Source organism: Nematolebias whitei, chromosome 22 (assembly GCF_014905685.2).
Source record: "Nematolebias whitei isolate Nwh7 chromosome 22, NemWhi1, whole genome shotgun sequence".
Taxonomy (NCBI): Eukaryota; Metazoa; Chordata; class Actinopteri; order Cyprinodontiformes; family Rivulidae; genus Nematolebias; species Nematolebias whitei.
The window spans coordinates 9870029-9898012 of record NC_056519.1 but is presented as its reverse complement, the minus strand read 5'-3'; the positions used below and the strand labels follow the sequence as shown (position 1 = coordinate 9898012).

The 27984-nt window shown below is 38.6% G+C and overlaps 1 protein-coding gene across 1 annotated transcript; it reads right to left on the bottom strand.

Annotated features, from left to right (window-relative positions):
- Positions 1-3553: 3553 nt before the first annotated feature.
- On the bottom strand, positions 3554-26166 carry nampt1 (nicotinamide phosphoribosyltransferase 1). Its single transcript, XM_037695925.1, has 11 exons — positions 26026-26166; positions 19629-19785; positions 16350-16453; positions 14131-14259; positions 8893-9051; positions 7938-8074; positions 5627-5852; positions 5432-5551; positions 5220-5360; positions 4596-4730; positions 3554-4444 (listed from the first exon to the last, which is right to left on the bottom strand). The coding sequence occupies exons 1-11, from the start codon at positions 26077-26079 to the stop codon at positions 4331-4333; spliced, it is 1476 nt and encodes a 491-aa protein (XP_037551853.1). The 5' UTR covers positions 26080-26166; the 3' UTR covers positions 3554-4330.
- Between the last annotated feature and the right edge of the window lie 1818 nt (positions 26167-27984).

Sequence of the window (27984 nt, the reverse complement as noted above, 5' to 3'; positions counted from 1 at the left end):
TATATATATATATATATATATATATATATATATATATATATATATATTGCATTTACAAATGTTTTCTATTAAAATAGTTTTTTCAAATTCTTCAGAAACATTCTTGTTGAAATCTATTTCAGCATATTTGCAGTTTAGGCTTTGTCAGCTATCATTTTGCTATGTTTATCTTTTAGCTTATTTTGCTTGTCTTTTAGCTACATTCAGCGCTTAACTTTTAGCTACCATATTGCTTTATTCAGCTACCACTTTTCTCCCTTTAGCCTTTGACTATGGTTTTGCTCCTTCAAGCACTCTGCTTTGTTTAGGTTTTAGCTACTATTTTGCAACTTTTAGCTTTTGGTGACAAATTTTACTCTATTTTGCCATTTTTTTTGTTCCATTTCGATTTGCGTTAATATTAGCTACTTTTGGCTACCACTCAGCTTAGCATTTAGCTTCTGTTCTGCTTGTTTTACCTTCGACAACTTCACTTCAGCTTTCGGCAAACTTCAGCTAGGTCATTCAGCTGTCAGCGGAGTGTTTCGCTCCCATCTTTAGACCGACAGTTAAAAGAACTTTTCACACCATTTTCCTTGTAGCTGCTGAAAAGACTGATGCTCCTTTACCTTTGTTTTGTAACCCTTTCTGGTCAGAAAAAACAACAGAACAATATTCAAACTGACAAGGTGGCATTTTAATCAATGTATTGTTGACATAGTAAGTTATGTTTGTTAAAATATCAGCAGATCGGGGAAAGAATTCGGAACAACCAACATATACATACAATTAAAGAAAATAAAAGTATTCACAAACGTTTGGTGTCATCCATTTCACAAGGCATTCATACAGGACTACGTTCTCTCACACACAGCTTGACAATCACACCTCCAGTTTTGTCAAGCCATTTTGGATATTCTTCTATTAATACAAAAATGGTCATTCTGGCAAAAAATAAAATGATCTAATAATATGATCACTAACCCGCCCTCTGGTTTCAGACAAACAACTTGTTTTATGTACAAGTGAGAAGGCAGTATGGCCGTGCCGTTTGTAAATAAAGACGTGGTATTTCTGACCTTTTTTCCTTCTCTTTTGTCGTACAAAACAACATTTATTAGAGTTAAGAACTGAGACTGTATCAAAACATTAAAAACTAAACGCCTCTCTTAACTGGAAATAAACAAACTGGGTATTAAGACTGCAAACTAGGTGACAAAAGAGCAGCAAGGTGCAAAAACCGATGGTGGAAAATAACATCTTTAATGGCTTCTGTGTGTTTCGGAGCTAACGGGAAAAAATGGGAGTCAGTGACATCTTTTTTTTTTTTTGCCCTAAAATCCAAAATGCAGGTGCATGTGGTGAATATAAAGCCTTTAAAGACCCAATAACGCTGAATACTTAGAACGGGATAGAACAAGTGATGCAACAAATGTCAAGACCCTGATGTTTTAGCAGCTATACAGTTAGCCTTGACGTGAAACGTAGCTGGTGGAAATCACTGAAGGGAAACGGGAATGTACGATATCTGCCTAATCTCAAGGAAACCCATTCAAACAGCTGGTAAGAAATGTGACCTTCACAGTGGAACTAAAAGATAAGCCAGAGGAACCTTACGGTCTATACAGTACCGGTATACAAGCTTGTGTAAATTGCAAAGGGTTGCGAGTTTATGGAATTTTGCGGAACAGTGAACTTGATCTTTGTCAATCCGAGTTGTGAAAGGGGTCATGGGAGTTTGTCTTTCCAGTTTATATTCATTTTGTGGATCTAGCGGATGCAAACAATTGCGCTCCCCGATGCATTTTGTGGAGGGTGCTGTGGGACTGAGTTGGTTTTAAAGTATAGCTGGTCTCCGTATAACCAAAGCAAGAGATGCATCAGCGTTCCTGGCACAACATCGAGCTGTTCCCAGTGCGGGTTAGAGTCCACTTGGTTCTTGTCTCCAAACCTATTTGTGGTATAAACAGGAGGACAGTGTCATTTTTGGGAAACTAAGTGTCGCATATCTGCTTTTTTCAGTGTGTATTGGGGTGGTTCAAGCCAAATCTGAAGTGGCTGGGATGAGATCCAGCTCCTTTAAGCCTGAAGCTGAAATTCTCAAGAGGAATAGGGTAGAAGGTTTCCTCCAAATTACGGACAAGTTTTTGTCTCAAGCCTCCATGTTTTCTTCACAAGTGATGGTAGGATAGAATGGGAGATTGACTGACAGATTGGGGCAATAATCCACAGTAATGAAATTGTAGCTCCAATGTGTCAAGGCGCAGAAGAAGCTGAGCCGAAAGGCAAAACTCTTAATTTACTGGTCCATCCGTTTTAACCTTCATGACCAAAAGAATAAGAATCCAGATGGAAATGGCTGAAATGAGCTCGCTCTGTAGGCTGGCTGGGCTCAGCCTTGGAGAAGAGTTTAGGGTATGCTTTGCATCAAAAGAAACTCAGGTGGCCTAGGACGCATCCTTGGAGCCTCCCTCTGGAGGTTTTTCAGATACATTCCTCTGGAAGGAGACAATGGAGTACACCCAGAACTCACTGGATACATATCCTCTTGTCCTCTGGCCTGGAAACCCCTAGTAATCTTAAAGGAAGAGCAGGAGAGTGTCACTAGAAAATGGGATGGCTTGGTTCCACCCTGGACCTGTTGCCCCCACAAACCAACCACAGATGTGCAAATGAAGATGAATGCGGATAAAAATTCATCCTAGTTTGCACTTGCTGCTATAAGGAAAAACATCGACTGAAAAAAATGCTTCCTGTGATGTCACCAGCTCCCAACTTCTCTGAAACCTCTTATAATCCAACAGCAACAGTCAAATTATTCTACCCTGAAACAGGTCAATAAAACAAACAAAATCACCAGTGCCTAAGAAGGAGTGAAGCTAAATTTGAAACATTTGAATTAATAGATAAAAGGAACACATCTAATAAACTCATGGCAATTAAATCTAAACTTGGTCATTCTTCCAGATGGCTAAGAGTGCTTTTGTTCCTCGTGCGTTAAGGCAGCGATACGGAAAGCAACGTCCTACTGACTGAGACATATTAGTGTCTGAATTGTTTCTCGCGTTGCTTTTTCAGAAAAGACCACATCGACCATTTCTCTGCCGCAATATCCCCCATCAAAATTAAAAGCCAGCAAAATAAAAGAAAGGAAGTGTTTTATCTCCATCAACAATCACTTTTGCATAAAGGAATAATACACAGTCCTTTAAAGGAAGAAGTTGCCAATACAAACCCACATGCAAAACACACACACACACCACATACACACACACACACACACACACACACATTTCAGCCCAAAAGCAACACAATAATGTAATCTTTCATAAACACAGATTTTCATCCTCATTCCAGTGAAGATGATTTTTTAGATGTATTCTTTCTATCTTGGTCTAACACAGATAAAAGTTTAGGATTGTAAAAGATCCAATAAAAAAACCCAAAAACAAAACATGACTTTAATTCAATGAAGGGTTACAAATACGAACTTTTCATGTTGCCAACTACCAGATTGAAAAAGAACAAACATTTTAAACATCACAAATGGATAAAAATGTCTTCATTTTGAGGCAGGACTTTGGCCATCTTGATGCAAATGCACTCTGGGTAACATAATGGCAAGAAGATGATTGTTTATATATCTTCAACAATTTGTGTTGGCAGAGTAAATACTAATGAGTTTTTATAATTGAAACCTTAACTACCAATTAAAAGCAAAAAACGTGGGAAAACTCGACAATTTCACAACCCATACCGGTAATTACAGTTTAAGTGTTCCACGGTCATCTGCTACAAAGCCGAAGATAAATATTAATAATTAACTTTCAATGTTATCAGTGCACAGCAGTTTTATCATAATCGTCACTTCCTTCCTTCACATATAGGACAAAGATACATTGATTGAGATGGATTTGTTTTCGAAGCGGTTCTGTACAGAATACGTGGACAACAATAAATGGTGTGGCTTTGCTTTGTTTTTGTTTCCATCTGTCATGACCATTGGAGGTTGGATGCGTGTGCAGGTGCTGAAATCTGAAAGCCTACAAGTGGAACACAGCTCAGTTTTCTGAACAGAATCAATTAGCAAAATATCTGGTTTATCAGTGCAACCCTCTGAAATACAACCTGATGCACGAACACGAACTTGTTTACACACGTACTTAATTTTCGTTCTTGTAACAATTTGGGGGGGGATTTACCGTGGATTATGGATGTGTGAATTTTTTTAGGGGTTCTCAGAATTTGGAAGTGCACACACCTCCTATATGATGGTGATATTGGAGGCAAAAAGGTGGAGGTTTAAGAGGGGTTCTTCAGGGATGTGTGTGGGGATTTTGGAAGACTGCACTCAGTGCAGCAGCTCGTCAAGCTCACTCTCTTTAAGCTTAGCATTGTCTCTGACTTCATCAAATGTGTACATCTTCACAATCTTTCCGTTCTTAAAAACCGTGTGCAACAGGTCCTGAATAGAAACGAAAACAAAACAGGTAGAATTAGGGTAAAAAAAAAAAAAAAGGAGGGAAAAGAAGGAAAATAAGAATAAATAAAGGAAGGTGAGTAATTTTATTGAGTATTAAGGTATTAAAAGTGATTGTGTGTGCCACTGAACTCACCTCGCCATACTCCTCCAGGTCTCCTTTGCCCTCTTCCAGGGTGACAAACTCTCCATTGGGTTTCCGGTGCAGAGACAGACGGCCTTTCTTTGATCTCTTGTTGGGGTCTGCTACTGGATCCTTGAACACATTCACCTGAGTCACAGCCCAAAAGAGAAAACCGTTAAACCAACAAAAAACATACAATTCCAAATCTTAGTCTAAAAGATGAGTTTCAAGAACAAAAACCTTCCCAAAGAAATGGAAAGTCTTTAAAGGAGCTAAAGGTATGAAACTCCACCAAATAACTAACCTGGCCTGTTGGTGGTACAACCCTTGGTACTTACATGTTTTATGCGTTTCATCTGAGTACTATCAAGACTGACTGCAGCTCACATCATATTTCCTGTTTATACCAGATGGACAACCTTCATCCCAACTCAACTCTTTTTACTTAAAGCTGCACTGCAAGAAGAACTGATCTAGCTTTTAAAATATCCAAAAGGTTCATGCACATCTTTCTGGCTGACGACACAAACCACAACTGTAAAAGGGAGCAGTGACCACAACAACAAAGCATTCAGTCAGAGAAAGACAAAAAGAAACCCCAGCAGTGGTGTAACAGTTTGCGGCATCAGTACTCACCCCCAGTCCATTAGTGACCACATAGCTGCATTTGAACGAGCAGTTGAGCAGATCTCTGGTCAGTTTTTGCAATAAAGCTCCTCCGGACCCAAATGCAATGTTCTCGATGGACCACTTGTGTTGCTTCATCCCCTCCACTATCTATAGGAACAACAAAAATGTGTTGCTAATCCAACCTTCACCAAACCTTCAGTCCAACCAAGAGCTCTTACCTCTTGCAGTGTGTTGATATCAACCCCGTCTCCTTGTATGACTCTGATGTAAGGTGGCAGAACTTTATAACCTTCAGAGTTCTCCCGTGGGTGAAACTTCTTACCCAGTATCTCTAAAACCTGCCAAGATTAAAAATGCAGAAAAAATTATGAGGATGAAAATTGCTTGGCTCCAAATAAAATGTCTGACTGTACCTTTAGAACTGTATCGAGCGGGTTTCCAGAGTCTGGCCGAACCACCAGTGGAGCATCTGCACCACGGGTCTCTATCAGCCCCCGGAGGTCTTCTCCCCAAATCTTTTCGCAGGCGTTGTAGATGTCATAGCTATCGCTGACTATGGACACGGGCACGTTAGGAAACTGCTTCACAATGTGCTCAAAGGCATCCTTTTCATGGTCCTTCCCCCATGCTGTGATGGTGCTGTACAACGAAGGGCAGAACAGCTGGATTTTTGTTGTTGTTTTAACAATTGAGAGCTTTTAATTAAACCGGAAAATTGTGGCAACCACAGTTAAATACAGAAACAACAACAACAATCTAAAAAGTCATATGTACAACCAAGCTTTGGACTTTTAAAACGCAGACTAGAAACGTAGCAGCACTAATTAAACAGTTCAGCTGAGGTCAAGAGTCACAAGAAACTAATCAGGTGAAAGAAACTGTCCAGAAGAGGGCAGTGTACTGAAAGAGTTTTATAGTTTTGGCCCATTTCAGGCGGTTTAAATTGTAAATGCTTGGAACAACCTGTACAAGCCAAATCAGCATGAGAGCCACAAGAACGCCAGTATAACCTCCAACATTGGAACAGGAAATGTAACTTCTCAAGGTTACAATAGAAAGGTTTTCGTCCAAAGTTGTAAAAAGAACGGGGGAAAAAGTCCCGTGGCACAAAATCGAACCTTATCTACACGTCAAGGAGCCCGTCTATGATTGCATGAAGACGGTCAAAATCTACAGGGGACCTATGTGGTAAAAGTTATACTTTGAACAATGGTTGATATAATAAATTAGTTGAAGTGATGCTGCTCATCAGTACATTTCTTGTTTTTTCTTTATCTTTAAATGAAAATATTGTGGTAGAGAGGCTGTCATTAAAACAGTCCTTAGCTAACGGATTGCATTTCAGTATCTCTAAATATGGGTCTGAACTCCCTCAATACACACTGAAAGTTATTTTCCTCAGACCACCTTTGGAGAAGTTCTGGACCCCTTTTATTATAACAATTAGTAATGTGAATGCAACCCATCCTGAGCCAGCTGTAGGGCCTCCTACTGAACTATCACCTCAAGCATTCAGCAGAGTGAACATCTCAGGGTAGAATTAATAAAAATAAAACATCTGCTCAGCTGCTGGCTGGTTAGAATAAAAAAAAAATCAACACCTGATGGCTCTCAGTGCAATGTGAAGCAATAACTTGCCAAAAAAAGTGGCTTTGAACCATTTTAATCTCAAGGCAATAATATAGTCGATGTGTCGATGTATAAACATCATCCGACCTGCTGTCACATCCGACTGTGTGACGTGGCTGCTTTTATTGGCAGATATCTGCAAAAAAAAAAAAAAGCTTTAGGTACGCATTAACTGGACAGGTGTGAGTTTATTGGTAGTGCAAAACTACCCAACTAGTTGTGCTTCACAGATTAAAAACATTTCCTCCCATTTTACACCACCTGATACAGCAAGGTGTTTTTGCATGGGAGGGCTGACGTTTGAGTTTAACCGAATGAAACTTAGGTCCATGTACAAACATTTTGTTATGGTGAACCCCACCCCCTTTACAAGAGTCACCAAACTCTTAAGGTAACAAAACTCCCTTTTCTTTTCCTCTGCATCAAGATCAAAGTGGACGTTCACTGTGACTCCTCCCACTGAGGTGGAAACTATACTCATTTTATTACATAACAGTTTCTATGACGATCATCCCAGAATACACACTGGCGCACGAATGAACGGTGCGCTGGAGCAGCAGTAACTGCTGCCAGTGGAGTGTTACGCAGCAGCTGAGCGTGCACGAGAACGAAACAGAAAAAAGGAAGCGTGCATTTGCGCGTGAGCAGCATGATCAGACCAGAAGGAAAAAATTAAAAAGCCACCGGAGACGGAAAAGACACCAGCCAGTCAGAGACCCTCACTTCCTGCTGATCAAACCAACTATAAAAATTCACTCGAGGGTGACCGAACGTTACTGTAGTCACACTCTTTTAATTCTTACTTGTGAAAATTATAAAACAACACAGATTATTTTTAAATGAGATAATCAATCTAGCTTGAAGATAAAAGAAATGGTTTTCAAACATAGCTCTTGGTCAAAATGGGTGTATATAGATATATATGTATAGATATATATAGATAGATATAGATATAAAGGCAGTGTTTGCTATCACTACCTATATGACAATGAACGCTTGAAGCGACACCAATAAAGGCTCTGTAATAAAAACATGAGTAGGACACACAGGCAATCATCCTATTAATAAAACCTTAATAAACATGTTTGTGTGTACCTGTGCTCGGCAGCAGGTACTGAGAAGCCTGGAACTGGGTCCTTGGTGCCGTAGTACTTCTTAATGACTCCAATCCCGGCGACTGTATCTGTACCCTTGAAGTTAACCAAATGTGCAGAGGCTCCAATGCCAGCGGTCTGTAAAGGTTAAAGAGTTAAACGACAGTAAAAAAAACGTGGCGGATGCTTTGTTTTAGTCTGAGCTTTAATGTTTTAACACCAGCTGAAGCGAAGCAGGAACAGTTGGGATGTTCTGCAGTCAAAACATGGCACAAGCTGTTCGCTGACCCCGACTTAAAATCCTGGAAGACACTGTAAAATTATATTTTCAACCTGGTTCAAGTTTTACTATTATTATATTTGTTAAGGATTTGGCTTATATTTGTCATTATGCTCCTGGTGTTTTCTTCTTTTATAACTTTTGAGTTGATTTCACATTATATTTCCCTCAGTCAGTTCTTGTCATCATCAGTCGCAGCTGCCCCACTCGTCTCATCACTCCCAACTAACTTTAACTCCCACTCCTCATTAAATCATCCGGTGATCATTCTGTTTCTCCTACGTGCTCCTCGTGTTTTTGGTTACTTTTGCTGCCCTGTCAGCGGTTTTTTTTTTTTTTTGTAAGTCTGTCGTTTTTACATAATAAATTGTTTCTTTTCTTCGAGTCCTCGTGTAAAATCTACATTCTTAGTTCCTAATTTACAACAAATCCCGACAACAACTTAAAACTGTTCAGTGTCATGGATTTAGCTTGTACTCTCAGCTGTAATGTTATCTATAAAATCTGAGCCCAAAAATGAAAATACATTTGGGATCTTATGTCTGAATTACTTAGCAGAACATCATCTATACATGTTAATGTCTTTCTTTTTAGTTTTAGGCCTATTTTTGAGCTGTGCGTTAATTCCTCAACTAAACTGTTACATACAATTATGATTACAGGTTTTGATCCATACCTCTTGTGAGGACACACCCCTGTAGCCAAAGTCATGTAGTTTATACTCCAGACCCTCCAAGCTCCCAGAAGTCTCCAGGAGGTACTTGGCAAGGATCTTTTTTTGCTCTCTGGAGTTGGTTGCCACCGTGATGGGGTACCAGATCTGAACCAGGAGAGTCTGATGGAAGAAGAAAAAGAACAGCACAAATCAGCTCTACATTGTTTCTGTATTACTCTCCAGCTGGCACTTTGTGTAACTGCTACGATTCACTCATTTGCCACTTAAAAAAAAATTTATTTGATGTCTCTTTAAACATTTACAAAACAATATGACAAACATTTTGTTTACAAAACCTGGTAAAAGTCACAACAACAAGCAGAGAGGTAACTGTCTGGTCTAACTCTTCCCAGCACTCATCTGGTGTTAAAGCCTAAAACTAACAGCCTGGGAGCGATCAAAGCTGAAAACTGTGGGAAAAGTACATTCCTTGACGCTTCACGATAACTCTAAACCAGAATAAAAAATTTGAACGTCATAACAAGTGGATTATGTACATAACACTGCCTGGAAAAAGACTGAATGCACTGTTTAAACAATCTGTGAAGAGCTGCCAGTTTAGGTTTGTATCCATGTACCGCTGAGTTTAATATGTTAATTATTATTTTTTTAAGTATTTGTGATGCCAGAACCATTAAAGCTTCAGGCACTTTCAATCCTAGAAAGCTATAAAGTTTATTACATGCAAATATATAATAGGATTGTGTTTGCAATGAAAGAAACTACAGTATGTGTGTATATTAGGAGTGTGGCAGCTCGATGCTAAATTTTCTGTCAAACCTGCAACAGATTTATTGTGTTGATTGCAAACACTGTTTTGGTTAAAAAAATAATTTAAATAATGTGAGCTGTTTGTAACCAGATGTCAGGTTTAGTAAATCTGTGCTAATAGAGGAAGCATAACAGAGTTCAAGTCTAGTACAGTGTGCTAAAAGATAATCAAGGACAAAACCCCAAATCTGTTAACCTCCTTTGATTTACACTTTGTGGCAAGTTTCCACTGGACCCTAAACAGGTCACATGAAGCTCAAAATGTAAATCAAAACTCAGACTCGTGATAGCCAGAGTTCAGCCAGAGTCCACACAAACACTTATAACAGCATTTGCACTTTGTCAGAATGTTCCTTAAAAAGATACGCACTGCAAGGTCACAAAGTCCAGTAAAAAAACACAGAACAAACAAAAATAATAAAATAAATAAAAGTAAGACACAAAATCTGTACAATATTTTTCTCATACTGACAGTAATACAAAACGTGCGATCGGTTGCAAACTCACATACAAATATTTGTTGCTTCTGTTTCCAAAATGTGTGTGAGCCATTAGTTATAGATCCAGATACCTTTTTTATGTTTGATTTCATACTCTGCAGTAACTTTTCCATAATGCAAATCTTAGGCCTGTGCACTAATCTTAGCCTAAAATCAACTACTAACAGGAACTCATTGATTTGAGCACATTTCACCAGTTTTGCCCTCCCTTCACTGGCTCCCTGTACATGGCAGAATTGATTTTAAAATTCCCCTACTGACATTTGCCTTATTTTTTTTTGTCATATAAGTCGTACCTTTTTGTATAAATTTGCAAGTCCTGCGACTTAAACACCAAAGTGACTAATAAACGTTTTTCCCCCCATATTTACAAACCAATTTTTGGCTGAGATCTGACGATTTCATTCATTTTGAAATGAAAATATTAAACATTACCATTTGCAGCTGCTAGAGGGTACTCAAGAATTATGGCAAGCCAAGAGTCTCATTAAAAGGTAAAAGTGGCAATTAATGAGACACTTGTCTTGCCATAAAATGCCACCTTTGTCTCACTCCAGAACTCCTGGAGCAAACGTCAAATCAGCTGCATTTCACTGGCGAAATGCAGCTGATTTGACCATTAAAGTGCATTTATTAAGGAAAGGTTCAACTGAGACGCACCTTTGCTATAATTTTGAGCAAACAAATAATTGTTTTTAAGTGTTAATCTTGTTAAATTCTTGTTAAAGTCCTCCTGTGCATGCTACGGCAGCCGCCATTTGGCAGCCAATTGATTTTTGGCATAACAATGGTCCACATTTAAATGTGCTATATAAATAAACGTGACTTGACATTTCCGGGTGGTCAGCGGTGACGCGTAATTAGTGGTGTAACGGTACATGTGGGTGTATTGAACCGTTTCAATAAGTCATGTTCGGTTTGGTCCACGTGCGTACAGTTTCGGTTATTTTTTCACTCATTACATTTTATTAACAAGAGATTATGCGCCATGGAACTAAAGTTCCTAAGCGTGTTTCAGCACGGCGCCATTTATTGTTGCATAGCCTTGCAGCAGGCGTAGCATTAGCAGCCTAGCAGGCAACGAACAAGCCAGAGCTTGAAGACCCTTTGATCTCGTCGCGGTCTCCTGTTTGGGAACATTATGGCTTTCTTGTTAAAAGACAAGTGAACAAATCCAAAGTTGTGTGTCGACGTGTTTCACGGAGACTGGATCTGCTGCAGGCAACACATTTAACTTCAGTGTTTCCCCTACTATTATACAAGTGGGGGCGCCCCGCCCCATCAACAGAAGCGAGCGCCCCATCTACCGAACCCCACCCCCAACCGCCCGTCGGTACCGACGTAACGCTAAACTAGCGGCTTGCAATGCAGGTGCACTAGCTAAAAGCTAAAGGCAGCCTCTTCCTTCACGCTGAACGCACCCCCGCCACTCGAAAACTGTCGGTACAAACAGCGCACGGCTCAGATGTGCGTCTGTCTCTCGCCCGCACCGACACCCCCCCACCCCCCGCCAAAAAAACCCTGTAGGTTCAGACAGCGTGCGGCTGAGATATGTCAGTCTCTCCTCTCACACACCCTGCTCCAAAACTGTCAGTGCAGTGTGCGGCTGTCTCTGTGTCCCTCAAAACTGTTGGTTTAAACAGCGCGCTGCGCAGCTTAGGACGAGACTCCGTTCCACGGACGAGACGAGCGCCCCGCCATGACAAGTTATCTATTGGAAACACTGAACTTGTTAACGCACTTGAAACGACATCACCTGAATGTGAACGTCTCTTCAAGAAAGAAAAGCATCTTTGTGCAAAGACCAATAACAGCAGCATTTAAACAAGCTTTATCAGGTAATTCAGATCGGTCCAAAGCAATAACACAAGCTGTAGGAGTTTTTAAATGTTGATGCGCCGGCTTTAAGCATAAAGTTCTTGAGCCCCGCTGCCTATGACATCCATCACGTCAACACTTCAGACAAAAAGTTGTAGCAGCACTTTATGAAAAAGCTAAAACCGATATTGTCAACGAGCGCGACACCAGATTTAAAGCCCTGCCCTGATGATGATGAGCGAGAGAGAATATTCAACCACCTCGTAACAGGAATGATGACTGTGCAAGAAGAGGTATTGTTATTGTATTATTGTGATCTAATTAACTTTTTTAATTTAAAATTATAATCTTATTAACTCTTCTTTTTTTTACCTCTTTGTGTTTGCAGTCTGAGGATGTCACCGAGAGCTGAGCAGCTGAGTCTTCTTCCACTTCAGGGAATTTTTTTTATTTTTATACAAATGTATAGTTTACTTGGCATATTTCCAAAATAAAATTTTGTACGTCTTTATTTTGGTCTTTTTTGTACCAAAAATTAACAGAACCGAGCCCTCCTTGAAACTGAACCGAACCGAAATGTGATTCTAGCGTACCGTTACACCCCTACGCGTAACAGATGTGACTTATAAAGCGAAGCAACTTATGTTTTTCCCCACTTTATTAGACGTATTTGGACTGATGCGATTTACTCGGCAGTGCGACGTGTACGGCGGAAAGTACGGTAAGTGTATTAATGTCCTTGCACCCTCATGCCTCTGACCTACTTCAACCTTATGTTCCTTCTCAGGTGCTGAGATCATCTGACTAGCTGCTTTTGGTTGAAGCTCAGAGGAGATCGGACTTTTTCAGTCATGGGCCCTAAACTCTGGAACAATCTGCCCCTCAACATTAGACAGGCCACTTCACTTCCTGTTTTTAAATCTCTACTAAAAACAGTGTGATTTGTTTTAGTATTTCACTGTTTCTCATTGTTTTTGTCTTTTCATGTTCTTATTTGTAATGCTTTTAATGACATTGTGTTATTATTATTTTTTTAATTACTGATTTGATCTTATTGTTAAGCACTTTGATAACAGCGGTTTTAAATGTGCTTTATAAATAAATTTGACTTGACTAATTTGATTTTCTCCTGCACAAGAACACACCATCCTCCATGACTTCTGTCAATTTCATAGACCAAAAAGGAGGAGGGTAAGGAACAGAGGGCGTGGAGAACGAGGAAGGTTATGGGAATAGAAAACAAAACGATACGGACAGCCGTGACAAAGGAAGAGGCGGATTAGAAGTAACAGAATACGTGGCGGATAGAGTGAAAAAGAAACACTGACCTAATGACGCAGCTCAAGGACATCAGGGTGACTGCTACAGCTAAATTTACACCAGCCATGAATAATGACCCGATGTGTGTGTATAATTATATCTGCCACAGAAACTCACTAGTTGTGTGTTGTGTCCCTGGAAGTGTGTTGCCACAGTGCTCTCGGCTGTGGGTGACCTTCGTTCATCCACTTAGAAATGTCTTTACGTGGCTGTGGGACTGTTACTGCTTCAGAGCCCAGGACACGACAGACTTCTTAAAATTTTCTAGCCAGCGCAATCTTTGGGTCAAGAGCAACACGTTTATTTAATCGAATTTTAAGCTACCACTGCAAAAAAAAAAGTTTCTGAACAAATTCTCTACAATAAATCTAGTGAAAGGATATAAAATTGTCAAAAATGAAAATGTCAAATTTCAATCACTTTAGACTTTTTACTGTATTTTTTAGCCACAGTTAAAAACAACTATTCGAAGTGCATCAACTACAAACTCTTAACGACACTGTAATTCTGTTTAAGAGGAGATGAGATTTATTAAAGGAAATGCAGCCAAGCCAAGTACTTGGACTGCTTTAGGGAATAAATGCAGCTGCAGTATTATGTCCTTAAGGATAATCAACTGAGCATAGCCATCAAATGGTACTGGAAGTGCCAAATAATGAAGCTGCAGAAGGACGGTGACACGTACAGAATAAATGAAAAGTTGTTAGTCAGGAGATAAAACACTGCCTTTATGTCTTATCAGGACGCACACTGTAATTTTTTAAGTCCCTGACGAACAAAACAAACGCACCTCCACCCAGTTGGTGAGCCAGTAGCATTCAGGGTCTGTGTTCTCCACCGTGAACAACACGTTGCCTCGAGGAATGACGCTTCCTTCTGGCACAGCCTTGATTTCAATCGGCAGGTGTCCGTCGTATTTCTGCAAACACCATAAAAATCATTTTAAACAGTCTGCTTTGTTTCATCTCAGATTATTTTCATGAGGATTAGGATGTAAGGTTTATTCTAATGATCTGACCAAAGCTTCAAAACACACATTTCACACTAAAAAGAAAAGGATGGAACAAAAATGACTTGATGCTGTAAATGAATTATGTATTTTTTCCTTAATAAAGGACAAAAGTACCGTACTTTTTGCTGTATAAGTCGCACCTTTTTGCATAAATTTGCATGTCCTACGATTTATACAGCGAAGCAACGCATTTATGTTTTTTCCTCATATTTATAACCCGATTTTAGCCTGAGATCTGACAATTTCATTCATTCTGACATGGAAAATATTGAACACTAACATTTTCAGCCACTAGAGGGCGTTTGAGTAACAAGGCCAGCCAAGTGTCTAATTAATAGGTAAAAGTTGCTATTAATGAGTATTTGGCTTGCCATACAAGCCACCTTCGTCTCGCTCTGGAACTCCAGGAGCAAACGTCAAATTAGCTGCATTTCGCCACACCACCAAGGTGAAATGCAGCTGATTTGACCGTCTAAGTGCATTTATTAAGGAAAGTTAAGACTGGGACACACCTTTGCTATAATTTTGAGCAAACAAATAATTGTTTTTAAGTGTTAATCTTGTTATATTCTTGTAAAGTCCTCTCATGCACGCTCCCTCCATTTGGCAGCCAATCGATTTTTGGCACAACACCGGCCCACGTTTCCAGGTGGTCACCGGTGACGCATAATAAATGCAACTTAAACGGCGAAGCGACATATTTATGTTTTTTCCCACTTTATTAGACATATTTGGACTGATGCAACTTATACAGCGGTGCGACGTGTACAGCTGAAAGTACGGTAGTACAAAAACCTTTTTACGCTTCAAGGTTTTGATACGTCTTTAATTACCAGAATCACTGTATGAGGTCTGTACTTCTAAAAACTGTACCAGATTTCCTGATGCATTTTCAGCATGCATCACCAGCATGTACCAGATGCATGTACCAGATTTGTGTCATTTTAGCATAAATTGTGTATAAAAGTATTATGGACTGTTGATTATTATTAGACCTAACTTAACACTTTAACTGAATAAATCTCAGTAAAGCCTGCTCAAGTGATATCACATGTCACAGTGTGAGTGTTGTGAATGACTTTCAACTAATCAAATTTTGCTCATTACCTAAGAAAACGATTGAACTAGTCATTTTTTATGTTCTCTAAGGTTTGTTGGGTTCCCACCACTTCATCCCTACATCCGCTGTTTGGCCACAAATCCATCATGAAGAAAGCACCACTCGTCCATACACAATGTCTGCACAATCTCCATCCAGGAGTTTATGGCTATTTGACTAATTTATTGTTTAAAAAGCTATTTATAAGAGCTTAATATCTGAGCACATTTCCATATTGACAAACACGCCTGCAAACTTTGACCAATTGCACAACACTTGGCACGTTTGCCTGTGAGAAAAGGTTCAGCCTGGGCCTCGTGTCGAGAAGCAGCGGGCGAAGCTGCTCTGAGAACAAAATGACGTGATTTTTGTCACACAACTACATGAATGAGTGCAGACTGTACCGCTTTGGATGGAGTATGCCGGGCCCTTCAGTCTGCACATAGAAAGATAATGGATGGATAAGTTTGCTATTAGCAGAACTGTGCCCACCACTGATCAAATAATTAATTCCTGCAACTTTCATGAAAATCCTTCGTTCATGATCCAACTCAGAATATGTGATGGGCATGAACCTAAGCTACTGCTACATAATATTTTACATTAATGTTGGTAAAATAGACAGAATTACAGCTACTTTTGTGTTTTAAGGCAGCTGGCTTTGGAAGCCATCTTGAATGGGGTTGTCACCAAATGTTTTTCAGCTGTACATGTTCGTCTGATAATCACTTTTTACAAGTTTTATTATATTTCTCCAGTTGTTCATGTTGTTAACATACATGGGCATAAACATTATGGATCACCTTCCCCTTTTGGCAGTGGCCAAAGATTAAATAAAAAAAAGTAATTATAAACAAAACAAAGAAACTAAATATGTCCTTCCAAAAAACAGTCTTACCTCCAAAATGTAGTTCCAGCCTTTCTCATTAAAAACATCATCCTGGAAGTGTTCTCTGTATACCTCCTTCGCCTCCTGAATCTTCTCTGGAGTCACAACTTTTCCTGCAAAACAAAACAAAACAAAAAAAAAAAGAGAATCAAGGGAGGAGGAAAAAGCAGCATAATTACGTTAAAGCAATGGTTCCCAACCGTGGTCCTTGAGGAACACCATCCTTCATGTTTTAACTGTTTCCTTGCTTTGACACACCTGATATGAATCCATGGGTGACTAACAGGCTTCCGTAAAACTTGATGGCGTAATTAATTAAATCACTGTATCAGGTGTGTTGGAGCAGGGAAACAAATAAAATGGTGTTCCTCAAGGACCAGTGTTCAGAACCACTGCATTAGAGGCTGCCTGTGCTGGCAAAACAGTTTTGTCTACAAACACACACAATTGCCGCCAAACTCCTCGTCTGATTCGATTGGTTTTTAAACGAAGAGCTGCCAAACACAGCAAATAAAGGTGCACACAAAGGTATGAAGACATTGTGGTATTCTAAACACCTAATTTTTGACCTTTTGGGGGAAATTTATCAAAACTATTTTTGGAAACTCTTCCTCAAACGTATTGCATAGATGCATTTTCACATGCAGTAATCCATCAGAATGATCAGCTTTCTTTCAAACTGCTTGCGATAAAAGGGTCAAAATAGCCACAAGTTTTAATATTTGTCATAGTGGGACTCAGCTTTCTCTTACAACCGGATGCCTCGTATTGTAGAAAATTACAAACCACACAATTGACTCTCCAAGTACGAGGGTTAACGAAGCTCTTTAAGGGAGAACAGACGCTATCCAGGGTCGACTGGTCTTTCTCCCTGGAATAGTGAAACAGCAGCTGTCCTTTTGTCTCCTGTCCCTCTGTTGTCTCCGACACTTCTCTGCACCTCTGCTACCATGCCATGAAATCCTCTTAGGGAATAGGAGGCAGACGCTTTGTTTCCACTCCTGCCCTTCTCGATCTCTCAGGACCCCACTAACTCTTGTAAACACCAAACTTGAGTAAATTAGTGCAGATAATATTTTATATGTCTCACAGCTTAACTGCTGTTGATTACAGACTTTTAAAAACACATTTTATATTCTACATTTAGTGTAAAAGCACATTTGGACCTTCTTGTGTTTTAAGTGAATGAAACAACAGTGGCTGCAGGCTTCAATACAAAACACCTGCGTTGTGAATGCACTCCTAAACAATGCGGAGATCTTTCAATAGGTCTGGATCATAAGCATCAAAAAGGCCTCTGAAAAATGTTGTTTCATTTTTCTTTGTCATATTATAATTATAAAGCTTTTGATATGAGCGTAAATACCGAGTAAAATATAGGCTCAACAGTATTTTATTTATGAAAATGACTTATTATTTTTACCTAAATACACTGATGAGACAAAAACAGAAGAGGTGGCTTAATGAGGCTGACGCTGAGGCAGAAAAATAAATATATGTACAAAATGGGGGGGGGGGGGGGGGGGAGATAATGGTGCATGCCTTGGTATGAGGGTCACAGTTCAGCTTGGGTTTGATACAACAAGATAGACAGAAGTCAAAGGCAATTGTTATTTTTTTATTTTTATAAATAATTTAACCAAAAAAAAAAAAGAGGAAGGGGAAGATTAAAAAGCTTCCTTGGTAGTGGGGAGGGTTTAACTGTACAGACCATAAAACTCTCATGGGTTAAGTAAGAAGACAACAACAACAACAACAACAACAACAACAACAACAACAACAACAACAACAACAACATTAATAATGATAATAAAATAGAACAAAAAAATGGTAATTTGACTTTGACATGATGCAAAATAACAAAATACATAACTAAAGATCATATTCCTCATGTGAAAATTTAAAAGTAACTAGAAAAATGTGCATTTTCTATATATAAAAAAAAAGTTGTGTGCTGGGAGCTGAATAACTTTGATGAAAAAGGTCAAAGTTGGTTGACCTTAACAGCTTAACTTATTAGTTGAAATATTAATAGAAGAGGAAAAGACACAAGAAGCAGGATAAAAAGAAAAATATGGAAAAGCATAATTCACTTCAATTCAATTTAAAAATACTTTATTAATCCCAAAGGGAAATTAAAGGTTGTAGTTCATCATCTTGGTTCCTTAGAGTTGTTATAGATGCTGATGTGGGCAGGATGCATCTCTTGTAGGGGTCTGTCTTGGAGCAGATCTGAGGAAACTGGTTGCAGATGTTGATCTGTCTACTTGGATTTCTTCTTGGGCAGCAGGACCACCTGGATCTTGGGCAGAACTCCTCCCTGAGCGACGGCCTCTCCTCCCAGCAGCTTGTTGAGCTTCTTGTCATTGCAGCCATGCAGCTGTAGGAGTCAGGGAATGATCCTGGTCTTCTTGTAGTCACGAGCAACGTTTCCCACCAGCTCCAGGATCTCAGCGGTCAGGTACTCAAGCACCTATGTCAGGTAGACAGGGATGCGTGCACGGCACCTCCTTCTTTTTTTTTATTACTCGTTTGTGATTTGGGGCTGTAGCTGAGGTATTTGAGTTTTTGAGATGTTAATCAGCTGCTCCCAATTGTAAAAAAACACCTTGTTGTCATGGTTACGCAACATAAATGTCCAAAAGCAAAAATGTTTCAGTAAAAATCCTTCAAGCTGCACAGCATCCGATATCAGAGGAAATAATCATCCACAAAAAAAAAAAAAAAAAAAGCGATTTACATCCAGAAAAAGAGGAATTAAAGTTTTCAAAAGCAACGTCCTGGAATGAGAGTTAACAGAACTATTCCAACATGCAGCCACCTTGAGCGGCGCAATCTAGAATAATTTTTCTCATTCAGAAAAAAAAAAAAGAAAGATGTATAAAGAACAAAAAATGTACTTTTTTTTGCACCCTAAGGTACAAATAATCTCCTTTTCGAGGTAAGCCAATGTAACTGTTAAGCTTCATTCTTGTTCTTTTATAATTTCCTGTGTACATGCACCTCTTATCGCCCCCTGCTGGCTGCTACCAGTGATCACTTGGTCCTCAGAGTTTTTTCATACAGACAGCTCTTCAGACTTTTACACAATATTTGAAGCAACTACTCATGCTTGGTTTAATATAGTGTTTAGATAGCATCTTCCTCTGCTTCTTTCCTGACGTGACGGTTAGTAAAACGCAGTTAAATGTGTCCACTTCTGGTTGGGAGCACCTGCGACTGATTTAGTCTAGTTTCCTGTACCAAACCAAACGTACGTTACGAGCAGCACCCCTAGCACAAACTTACCTTTTAGGTATTTGTGGAGGATGTACTGTAGGCCGTAAAAGACGGTTTGGTCATATTTAACTTTTCTGCTTTTGGTCGGATCTGTCCTCTTCTCGCGGCACTCGAAGTAGGAGTACATTTTGCTCGTGTTGGGTGGGTACTGTTTGTAATGCGTGACCTGCCGGGACAAAACAGAACAGTTGCAGAAACGAACCAAACTGAACAAACTGCTTCAAATAAAAGAGAATACATCATCAAAGTCCATGTACATAAAAGCTAAACATAAACACTCAGTTGCATTATGTTTTGAAAAGTTTTGCAACGTATGTCTTGCAGGAAAGTCCATATTTTGAAATAAGAGAAGTTTTGACCAAACAACCGACATATTACAAGTTTGTTTGACGAAATGTGAAAGATTTAGTAAAAAATTGTGAAGCTATTTCGTTTTTTTAATTTGAACTGCATAGAAATGTTGTTTTTTCTTATAATATGCTCACCAATTCTTTAAATCCACACCAAAAAGTCACAATCCAGGTAAGATACGTCAGACTTTCAACCACAAAGACACAATATTTGTTATTATACTTCTCTATTGTTCAAAAATGTGCATGAATTTCAACAGCGCGCTTCTTGTGTAATCTTCTAACTTATTGCAAAAGCCCCCCAGAAACAACCAAAGTTGCAAATATGAAGTGTGTGGCCAGAGTCAACAGTTTGCAACATGTCCAGGCGTGATTTAAGAATAAACTGGAGAAAAAGTGTTCTCAGAAAACAGGAGATACAGTCCGAGTTGTAGCCATGTGGCCGTCTATTAAATCCCATACGAGTTCAGTGCACGCTGGGGCCTTTAAGGATTTAACCCTCGTCACAGCAGCACATAATTCATTAATGTGGTGGCACTGGGCTTGTAGACTGGGAAAAAACTGCACCAATCAATTGTTGCCTGTTAGTTTGCCCTTTAACCTTCCATTAATAGCTGGCATGCAGTCGTATAAGGAAAAGAATAAACGTTGCACTTGACGGACACTATAAGACAACTCCTCCTCAGCTGGTTCTTGTGGTCAAGAGGAGATAAATGTCAATGAACTGCTCAGGTTCTTTGACCTGACCGTGTCCTTTCTCCAGGCTTTCAAAGACTCAAAATAGAGTCGAGTCACTCAACATGACACTGGGCTGAACCACGTGCGCTCACATTCTCTGCCGCGCATGCCAGTGTTTACACACAGACATCATTTTAAAAATTAAACCCAGAAACTTGCTGTTATTTGCCAAATCCCCCACTATTAAAAAGAATCCTATCAGTTAATTGCAAAGATATCAACAGGACATTTTATCTCTTATCATACATGACTTCATATTTATAGAATTATAATTTTTTCATAACTAAACTTGAACTCTGACCATTTATAATTTGAATTTTGTAGAATAGGACGACTCACGCAGCTACTTCAACCAGACAAGACTTGAATGATCCTTACCTCCTTCTCGTCATCTCTAAACTTGTTTAACTCGCCCTAATCTTGCACGAAAGTTTTAAATCGATGCATTTGTGGATTTTAAACATGACCTTCGACACTATATTCACAGCAGAGTCATTCTTTGAAGAGTAAGGCTGACACAAAAGTGAAAGTGGAGTGCTTAGAGTACGGCTGGGAGATATAAGCTCACAATAATATCTCAACACCTTTAGGAACGTTGCAGTAACAGATTAGATTAGCAGAGTGGGACTTTCAGTTATCAGGCTCCTCTTTGTCTTCATCTTCTCATCGCAACTACCCGTTTGTTTGTCCTGGTCTCTTTCCTGTCCCATCAAAGCCCAGCAGATCGAGGCTGATAGTCGCCCATCCAGAACCTGGTCCTGCCGGAGGTTACGTCCTGTTCACAGGAAGTTATTCTTTTCCACTGTCGCCACATTGCTGCTCAGGATGGTGGACTGCGACGAAGTGAAGATGTGACACAATCTGCTGGCTACCTGGGAAACCTTTTACTAAATGGGATTTAATTATGAATAGTAATAATGTGAATATATTGTATTAATTGACTGTCATTGGATATATTATTCAAACTAGATTTTTTTTTTGTGTGTGTGTGTGTAGCCCCCCTGAGGCAACTTTTGTTGTAAAACAAGAACTACAAATAAATTGAACTCAGTATTAATCAGTGTTCTAATACGTACATCACATCCCAAAGCACTTATTGCATAATCAAAAGTTAAGGCAGGGCGCTTTTATGATTCGGTTTTTAGAGCAAACGACTAATAATGTCTCAGTGTGGGAAAGCTTGTTTTGTTAACTTTCTGTTAACTTTTGAAAATAAGCAGATGGACATGTTCTGCACACGACTGGAAAGTGACATATTGATTAAATGAAGAAACAAGAGATACATAGAATAAAATATTGTTATGTCTAAATATAAAAATTTGAATTAGACCAGATATATTCATTTGTGTAATTTAATATAAGTTCCTGTCTACAATGCATCCGTTATTTATAGAAGCACTAAGACTACCGGCTGCACCACTTATTTATTTTACTGATTTAAATATATCCATTTCACTCAGCTACTGTAAATCTAATGGTGTGAATGTTTATGAAGCATTCTGTTGTCATCAACTTTCCTTCTGTACGTTTTCGGCATCTTTCTCGTTCCACAAGTTTTGTGCTATTTCAACAAATCAAAACGTTCAGCTCGTTCAGAAGGATTGGTGTAACTTTAGCTTTTAGAAACATTTAGCCTTTTCTGCTATCATATAAAATGAACCGAGCTCATTTTCCATCCTTCAGATCTTTAGATGCGTTTACAACCTTTTACTGCTCCTTTCACATTTTGTTCTGGTTCAGCTTCTTTCAGCTGCATTGTGCAAATTTAAGCTTTTTTTTCCCAGCTACATTCAGCTAATTCCACATTTGTGGCACAGATTTAAACTTTTTTTCAGCTTAATTCAGCCAAAAAAAAAAAAAAAAAAAAAGCTCACTCCACTTCCTTTTAGTAATTTAAGCTTCTTTCTGCCTTTTTTAGCTACTATTCGGCTTTTTCTTTTATTAGTGTGCAAATTTAAGATTTTTTTTTTTTTTTTTTGACAATCTCCACTTTTTGTGTCAATTTCTGCTTCTTTCAGCCTAATTGGGCACAATTGTGTTCTTTCCACTTTTTTTCTGGCAATTTAAGCTTCTTTCTGCCTTTGTAGCTATTATTCAGCTGTCTTTTGCAAATTTCCGCTTTTATCAAATAATATCCACTTTTTTTGTGCACATTTCTGGTTCTTTAAGCCTAACTGGGCACAATGGTGCTCTATCCAATTCCTTCTGGTAATTTGAGCTTCTTTCTGTCGTTTCAGCTATACTTTTCAGCCGTTTCTTGCTAATGTCAGTCTATTTTTTTTTAGCTAATTTACTAATTTTTGTGTTCATTTGCACTTATTTAAACAAAATTCAGCAAATATGTGTTCTTTTGGATTTCTTCTGCTAACTTAGGCTTGCTTTTTCATTTCAGCTACATTTCAGCATGTTTTTAGCTAATTTCAGCAAGTTCTTTAACAATAGGCATTCACGCTGCATTTTCACAAGAAATGCACTTTGTCTAGTTTTTACAGCCAATGATGTTATTAACATGGCAGTAACATGCTTTGCAAAGTATCTGTGTTGGTGTTTGATCAGTTTTATTAAGAGAAATAAAAATCATAATCATTTGAAAACTCTTGCCCTCCAGTGCCCTTTTTAACTACTTGTTCAGATAGTTTGACTTACAAGTCAGAATACTATTATGCAAATTGGGTCACGGTATAATGTTAAAAAAATGTGTGTAAACAATGACACCTCCACCTATTGGTCATATGATAAAAACGTGCCTCCGCCAACTTTCTGACTTTTGAATTTGCTGCATTTAAATCTTTGAAATCACAACAAGTCAGATCGGTAAGACTTCCCCCTTCCACAGGTTGATGTGCAGTCCTGCACGCAGAGGAGAAAGCTGCTTCTACAGAAGCACAACGCGTGGTACATTGATGAATGGACTAATTGTGCAAGAGCTCAAACTGATCCTAGCTGACTTAGTGTTGGGCCTACTGTTTTATTTACCTTTGGTATGACTCAACAAAATGTTTTACAGGACATTACTTTGGTCAACCGGGGGAATAAGGAGGAAACTATCTTGACCAAGCTAAAAACAAGAAATCTGATCAATTTCCTTAATGTGATCTGATCGACATCTGTTGAGCCTCTTGTGGACGTCGTTGTCCAGACACTGATAGAAGTAAAAACATATCTCACTATTGATAAAAACTAATTCAAATCAACCATCAGTAACAGGAAGGTAATTAGCAACAAAAAAAAATAAAATCCTGGCAAGTAACATTTTAGGGCTTTTTATAAAATAAATTACAAAAGAAACTGGGTATTCGATCACTGAAGAAGCAAGACTCATTTGCTGACAAAAAGAGAACTTGAAACTGAACACTTTTCACAGTATTAAAATTATTATAAACTATATGATCAAATAAAAAACAGGTCTTGCACTATAAAGTTTCTGTTTAGCATACCATACTGTACGCATGAAAACAGAATTATGAGCTCATCTGCATCAAATAATACAATGTAAATAAATTAAAGAACGATCTGTGTCCGTTTCTAAAAACACGTGCACCAGAAAAGGATAAACAACTCAAAAGTAGCAAAACTATATTCCTGCACTCTGTTAAAGTGACTAATGAATGATATATCTTATCATCCCACACAGCTGAAGAGAAAGCAAACAAGAAAGCAAGTTCTTTCCAAAGAAGTGAAACTAATTGTCCTGGTTTTAGTTAACAAAACAGAAACTAGTTTTTAAAAAAACCCTACAATTAAGACCAATGAACTAGATAAAAGGACAACTTGTGACGTTTGAGGCTAAATCAATTCTGTAGCACAACAACAGCAAAATGTCAAACATGAATTCTGCCCATGTAAACAAACTATGATAACCATCTAAGTTGGCAAACAAACTAGTTTTTAACAGTTCACGGCTGAAAGTCACGTTTGGAGCATGCTAAGTGTTTTTTATGTTTGAGATACATAACATCTGAGGTGCAGGATTCGCCTCAGCGAACAATTTGTCAATTATTTTACCTGGACGTCCTCCTTGATGCAACCTTGACTCGAACCTGCAGCCTTAGGTTTCCAATGCACTGACCACCAAACTAGGCTGTTGTTTAAATGGCTATTTATTGATTTAATACTATTTAAAGTTTAAATGATTAAATTAAATTATTAAGGGTACATATTGTATAACAAAGTCACGAAAACTCGTCAAGCAAGAAACCAAACCTGCCTTTTCAGCTCGGCGTTATGTTTTCATTGGGTGCATACCCGCATTTCAGAACTGGATATTAACATAAACAGAAAACCACTCGAATAAGCTCTTTCAAACTGCACTGTTTTTAAGAATATTTTTTAAACGTTTTAGTTTAAAGTGAGTACCTTTAAATTGCACCCATACACACACAAGTCCAAACCTCTAACTGTATTTTTATCATTAGGAAACTAACCAGAATTATGTTTTACTTACATAGTGTCATAATAATATAGTAATTTTAGTCCTATATTTATATATTTAGTCTTTTATTCATCAAGATGTAATACTGTTATACAATAGTCTGATTAAATTTCTTACTTGGTTAGTCTTTTTTTTTAACTTTAGTCTTTTAGTGCAAACATCAGCATCACTGAATATCCTGTCACATGACTGCTGCTCATGGTGACCACTTACTACGAGCAATAAAACATAACGAAGTGCGTCTGCTCTTTGTTGACATTGTAATTAACCGGACGTTAGTGCGTTTTACGGTAAAAGCCTCGAGACGACCCTTAAAAATGTTCCACGCGGGTCAATAATTGAAAGGGAAAGCTAAACAGTGGCTGTAATAAAGAGAAGCGCCTAGCTTGAACTTTTAAGTTTCAGTTTTGTTTTCTTGAAAGTGGCGCTGGCGAACGTTTCACAAAGCTAGAAACATCGACACTTTACCCACGTGCAGTTCGCCAGGTTATCCGTACAACACTTGCTAGCTAATATTAGCTTTTATTCTTATTACATCAAGCCTGCGTTTCCTCCACTGCGCTCGCTGTGAGCTAGCTAGCTAGCACGGCTAGCTGGTCAGTGACGATGAGAGCCGGTGGAGGACTGCCTGGCTCCGTTAAAACCAGCCGTTATCCCCGGTGAGAGCGCCTCACAGAGATGCTATGTGAAAATGGTACCCCGTCTTTGCTGTACCCTCCTCCTCCTTTAATTTGGCCTGCGGTGAACCCACGGAGATTACCGGTGTTACACCAGAGCACTCAGTCAGTGCGGTGGCCTTGGCTCATGATGAAACCACCTTGACTTTATCAATTTTCGCTCCCGCTTCACCCGAGCCTCCCCTCCCCGGCCGAGTCCACCGCGGTACCTTGTATGAATCGGTCGCTAACAGTATGTTGAAGTCCATGTCTCTGTGCTCCATCTTTCCTCCTCGCTGTAGTGAGAGTCGCAGCTGTCAGTGTTGCGTCGCGCTCCTTTCAGCCCGTAGCTCCAGTCTGATATTTAGGGGAAGGACGAGCGGACAAAATCGGGCGGGGAAAGAGGCGGGGATTTCGGTGGTATTCGGAAGCTCTCGGCCAGCCTTCGGCAATATGCAAAGATCGTGTATGTATATGAAGATGAATCACTTACAAAATAAAACAAAAGTCACTCACAAGCCCTGGGCAATAATCAAAGATTGTGTTTATATAGAAAGAGGAATCCCTCAATTAAAACCAGAGAACCTAAAATATGTATTTTTTTGTTTTATCTTCACTAGGCTTTAGAAAAAACAGGTCCAACGTGTTTTTGTGTACAATAACATCTAAACAGCACATGACTTAATCTAATTAAAATACTGAGCAAAAGGATTTACCAAAATTATATTAAAGAGTCACTTTGTTGCAATCTTTTTTAATGACCTTGAGCCTTGGTTTAGTTTACTTTTCTGAAGGTCATTCAATTATTTATTAGCGATTCCTTTACACCTTGCCCTTACAGAAGTATTAGTTGTTTTAAAACCTACTAATATTTACTTGTGATTCAAATACAAACACCATAACTCACAAACCTGCGCTGTGACATGACTGACACAAGAACACAATATTGCATTTTATTTTTAGGGCACTCAACTGATATGTCTGTATCATCACCAAAAAACAAAAATAAATATAAAGCTTGACAGGCATAAAAGTGTTTTCCCCTTAATGTTATTCTTAACCCAAATCTTAGCTAACAGTATGGAAATATATGCATCTTTAAGGTTCTGTGCCAAGATTTGCTGGATTTTTGTTCATGAGCTGTTGATTGGATTTTTATACCTTTTCTTGATTCTTTCCAGTTCTCGATCACGTTTTTCCGTTTTTTTGTTAAAGAACATGCTGTGCTGAGTGAAATATGGCAAGTTTTTAGCTTCTAGAGCGGATAAAAGCCAAATATTTGTGCAAAAACTACTTATATAACATAATAAATGCTGTTGTGACAATCCACTAAATTCAATATTTGGGAACAAATAAAAAATTGACAAAAATATATAAAACATACGTCTTTGCGATATTGACTTTTAGATGCAGGCTTGGTGTCAGGTTTGTTTACACGGACTAAAAAGAACTGTGTGAAGAAAAGTAGACAAAAGTCCAAACTAACACTTTATAACAGCTTCAGAAATTTGGGAGAAATATGATTTGATTCAGCTTTTAAATATTACAGGAAAATAATTAAAGACAATGTAAAAGAAAAAAAAATCAGATTATTTTTTTCTTACATTAAGAGAAATATTGTCAAAATCCCTTCAAGTATCTCAAGTTTTAATAATAACAAAATAAATATCCTGACGTAAAAAGCATTGTCCTCCTTCATATCAATCCTAAAACAAATAATAGAAACAAGAGTCAAGACATTTATTTAATTCAAAATAATTTATCAGCTCAGTTCATTCTTGAAAAAATGAAATGACACGGCAACAGAAACCGTTGTGTGCAGTTCCCAATATCACCACACGGGGGCAGTGTTCACCCCTTATAGAAGAACAGCCAGGAAAACGTTTGATCTTATGCAATTAAAAATGCAACACCTTATTCACAAAAACGCAAAACGGAAGTTGCTGACAAGCAGTTAATTGCCGTTGCCATCATATTTCAGAAGCTACCAAATAAAATAAACAAAATGAAGCATCAACACTATGTCTAACAACATTAACTAATTTGTGAAACTTTTGATGGACAGATAATACTGAAGAATAAGGCTGCAGGTCCAGATGGTGTCAGTCCCAGAGTCCTGAAGGTCTGTGCAGAGCAGCTCTTTGGGGTTCTGCAGCACCTCTTCAACCTTAGCCTGACCCAGGAGAAGG